Source organism: Miscanthus floridulus, chromosome 2, assembly GCF_019320115.1.
Source record: "Miscanthus floridulus cultivar M001 chromosome 2, ASM1932011v1, whole genome shotgun sequence".
Taxonomy (NCBI): domain Eukaryota; kingdom Viridiplantae; phylum Streptophyta; class Magnoliopsida; order Poales; family Poaceae; genus Miscanthus; species Miscanthus floridulus.
In genome coordinates, this window is record NC_089581.1 from 123,121,457 (window position 1) to 123,125,950 (window position 4,494).

At 44.9% G+C, this 4,494-nt stretch overlaps 1 protein-coding gene across 1 annotated transcript; it reads left to right on the forward strand.

Annotated features, from left to right (window-relative positions):
• The first annotated feature begins 3,001 nt into the window (after positions 1-3,001).
• Positions 3,002-4,003, forward strand: LOC136539547 (glutathione S-transferase U17-like). Its single transcript, XM_066531512.1, has 2 exons — positions 3,002-3,390; positions 3,515-4,003. The coding sequence occupies exons 1-2, from the start codon at positions 3,064-3,066 to the stop codon at positions 3,887-3,889; spliced, it is 702 nt and encodes a 233-aa protein (XP_066387609.1). The 5' UTR covers positions 3,002-3,063; the 3' UTR covers positions 3,890-4,003.
• Positions 4,004-4,494: the final 491 nt, after the last annotated feature.

Sequence of the window (4,494 nt, forward strand, 5' to 3'; positions counted from 1 at the left end):
ACTTTGAAAAATACTAACTTAGTGCTCAAATGTTTGGCAAAACATTTTGGAGTTAGCATGCTTGCTTGTGAAGATGAGAGAAAAGCACTTGATAGTGTTGTTTTGCACTCACCGGAGTGCTCACCATAGTGCTCCCACAATAAACTGACATGGGCATAGTTTCAGTGTGCACAGCTTAATATCCGGTGTGCACTGGAGTCATCTTGGAGAAGGCCTAATGAACCCACTTGCACATGGAGAAGGCCCACGAGCTCTATGGAGTTACCTGGTCGAGAGCTTGGCTCTGGTGAGGGCATCCTTGCGAGTGGCTCCAATGGGGATTAGGGGGAAGCATGGGGTTCTCGATACCTCGGTAAAAATCGAGAGTCATCAACAGGAGTTTGCATTTTCTACCCTTAAGCTTCTGCATTTATATTGTGTACTTAAGTTATGTGCTTTATATTCCTAGTCTAACTTGTTACATTAGTGATAGGATTGGAACCTAGGTTGCATAACTCTTTTGCGGTAGAGATATCAACACATTAGAGGTCGTGTTTAGTATTAAGTTGCCTAATTCAAACCCCCTCCCCCGTCTTAGGTGTCATGGTTCCTTCAATTTGGAATTAAATTTAAGAATTTTTGAATGATCTCGATGTTGACATGGTCTACACCACATTTTAGTTAGAACTTTGTAGTTGTCAAGTTTTTTATTTAAGTAGTTTAGTTTTTTAAATCTATTTTAAAATTTTCAAAAGACCTCAATTATTAACATAGTGGTCAATGTGATCTTCAACTTTGTAGTAGACAAGTTTTTTATTCAATTCGTTTAGAGTATCAAACATATGTTTTAATTTATCATATTCTTATATTCAAAATTTTGAAATTTTTAAACAATCTCGGTTGGAGAATGTAGTGCTTCACAAGATCTAAAACTTTGTAATCGAAACCTTTTTTATTTTAGATTATTTAGCGGTCAAAATATTTAATTCAAGATTACAAAATGCTAATACAAAATAGTAACATCCTATACTGCAGTGGGTGGAGACATGTCACATGAGGCTAAAGATCATGGATTTGACTCTTTGGATACACGTGATTTACAGAGATGAGCGGCTAAATACTTGCACTCTGACTAGATTTATAAAAAGATATAGGAACATATGTAACACTAAGAGCAACTCTAGTAGAGCCCCTACTTGAGTCCTCATCTTATTTACGAGGGCTCAGAGACCAAATCTATACTCTAACAGGGTGCCTCCTAGACCCTCAAACTTGAGAAGAGCCTCAAATCCCCTCCCACCCCTCATTCCTAGGGGGTCCTGGGACACGCCCTCAAATCACTGTTTTTGGTTGTTTCCCACGTTTCCTTTCCTCGTTCGTGCGTCTCCAGTTTCCCCATCCGTGCACCACCCCGCTTTCGGCTTCCCCCGTCTGCGTGCGCCGTGCACTTCCTTGTCCACATGTCATTGGATCTGAGGGAGAGGTCACACCTCGAGCAAGAAAACAAGACGGCAGCTTTGGCGACCACCTCCCCGGCTTCTTCCCTCCCCATGCATCCGTGTGTCACCCGAGCAGGCATTCGCCAGAGAGGTCACGCCCTGGCTCCTTCCTCTCCCGGTGACTTCCCCGTGTCACCTCTCCCCACTAGAGCCCCTCCCTAGCTGTGCCACTCTCATCCGGAGCCACGGCTATTCCTCTCCGCATTGGAGCCCTTCCTGATGGTTGCGCCCCCAACATAGCCATGTTCATCAACGGAGAGAAGATAAAGAAAGAAGATAGGAAAGAGGATTACAAGTGGATCATATGGGTCGTTCTCTGTTAGAATGGATTGAGGACATTGCTTTGAGAGCTACTACTAGAGTATAGCCTAGAAAATAGGGCCCTCAAAAGTATGGGAGCCCTCAAATAAAAAGTAAGGGACCTGTTTTGTTGGCTATTACTGGGCTTCTCTAAACAAATGTATCATCAAGATGTATTTCAGGTTAGAGTTAATGAAATTACTAATTAATGCTCCGGATACTAGGGTATTTTTCTATAAATTAGTCAAAGTTAGAGGAATTTGATTTGGGGTAAAATAAAATGTTTTAAGTATTTTGTATTCCCTCCATTCCAAATTATAAGTCGCTTTGACTTTTTTGGTTCATCTATTTTGTTATGCATCTAGATATACTAATATGTCTAGATACATAGCAAAATGGATGAACCAAAAAATCAAAGCGACTTATAACTTGAGAACGGAGGGAGCAACGTTTGGCGACAAGCATGGAACACCGCATATCCATTTCTATGCTGTGTCATGACTTAAACTTAAATTATATATACAAAAAAAAACAAGCTCAGTAATGGTGAAACAAAAAAGAAAAATGGTAACAGAAAGCAATACGATACAACCGTTCATGAGCATTCCAATCCTGGACAGTAGTGTATGTCATCCTTCTAGTCTACTCTCTTCCTACAAAAAGTGTCATGGTTACTTTCCAAGAAGTGGAGCACTTTCAACTTGAACAAATATAATACTTATGACACATAATTAGTATCATTAGATAAATCGTTAATTATATTTTATAATAAACTTATTTAGAGATACAAATGATGATAATATTTTTTTACAAATTTAAGCAAACTTAAGAAAGTTTGATGTATGGGACGGAAGGGTTAGCTTATAGAAAAGGAGAAAAAATGTGTCATTATGTGTCACTGTAATTCTTTTTTTTATGAAACTGTCACTCTGCAATTGACTGTGCTTTCTCTTACCTCTAAATCAATTCGTTCTATCTTTCTGTCTTTATGGTTAGGAAACGGCTGGCTAATTGGCAAAGTGAAGATCTTTAAAACTGATCGGCCGTATAAAATCCAACACACAGCAGCTTCGATGACGAAAGCGATCACATCAGCTCGAAACTCAAGGTACGACGACTTGACGAGACGCTGAAGAAAGAGGCAGCTGTCCGGAACATGACGCATGCAAGGACGTCTAGATAGCCCGGACAGAGAAAAGGAAAAGAATATCCACATACAACTATTACATGCAGCAAACTTCTCCTCAGTCACAACTGCACTAGGCCAAGAACTCGAACCACAAAAATGTCAGAGGCAGAGGCCGTGCGTGTGATCGGCCTATGGCCGAGCCCGTTCGTGATCCGCGTCCTGATCGCGCTGAAGCTGAAAGGCGTCAAGTACGAGCTCGTGGAGGAGGTGGTGGGCAAGAAGAGCGAGCTGCTGCTCAGGTCCAACCCGGTGCACAAGAAGGTCCCCGTCCTGCTCCACCACGGCAAGCCCATCTCCGAGTCTCTCATCATCGTCCAGTACATCGACGAGGTCTGGTCCTCCGACGACGTGCCGGCCTTCCTCCCCGCCGACGCTTACACCCGTGCGGTCCAGCGGTTCTGGGCACAGTACGTCGATGACAAGGTAAGGCAAAACTAGCTAGTCGATCGAGCTCTTTCTCTGACCAATTCTGATCAGTTTTCAGTACCAATTTATAATGGTGTTAGAGTGAGACTAATCATGCTCTGGCTGGTTGACACTCACGCAGCTCCCTCCGGCGATCCGCACTCTCAGGGGAATGGATGACGGGGGTAAGGACGAAGCGGCGGAGCAGCTGTCCGCCGCCCTGCAGCTCTTAGAGGAGGCTTTCGTGAAGCTCAGCCAGGGGAAGCACTACTTCGGCGGCGACAGCGTCGGGTACCTGGACATCGCTCTGGTGTCGTATGTCGGCTGGGTGAAGGCGGTGGAGAAGATCGCCGGGGTCACTCTCCTGGACAAGGCGAAGGTTCCGAACCTGGTGGCCTGGGCCGATCGGCTCTGCACCCACCCGGCCGTGGTGGACGCGATCCCTGATGCGGACAAGTTCGTTGAGTTCAGCGTCACCTATGGGTCGTTCTCAAAGCCAATCAATGGTCCCAAGTGAGCAAAAGGGTCTGCTTCGTGATTTTCACTGCGCGTGTGCTGGTGGTGTCACTGTCAATAAGCTGTAGTCTGTGTCCTTCCACTGGAAATAAAGCTTTCTTTATCTTTGAAAAAAGTTTGTGCCCCTCAAAGGGAAATCGACGCGCATAACTTACTGAACTCGTCCATTGCCTTCTGTTTCAAGGATAAAGTCAAATTTAAGAAGACGGAGGTGCTAGCGGCCGGATGACCGGTCCGATGCCTATGCAGACTGGCCTCGTTCGCTGATTTTTTTTTTTTTTTTTTTTTTTTGGCTCCGCACGTGCACCCCGCGCTGTGTCCGGAGGACTCGCCTCACACTCCTAGCCCGCCCATTCCATCTCGATTCGAGGCCATTCGCCCCACCCCACACTCGCACCCTGCCCCCATCATGCCCCGTCCCATCAGCCCCCGCTCGCCACGCCCCATTCCTCGGTGTCCACGCCGTGCCACCATCACTCCCCACCCACGACCCTTAACTTTCGGAACAACGTGAAAGATGTACAATATAAAATACTTAAATGCAACATACGCATGCAACAAATAAAACATATGGAACATACACTTACAACATATGTATGAAACATA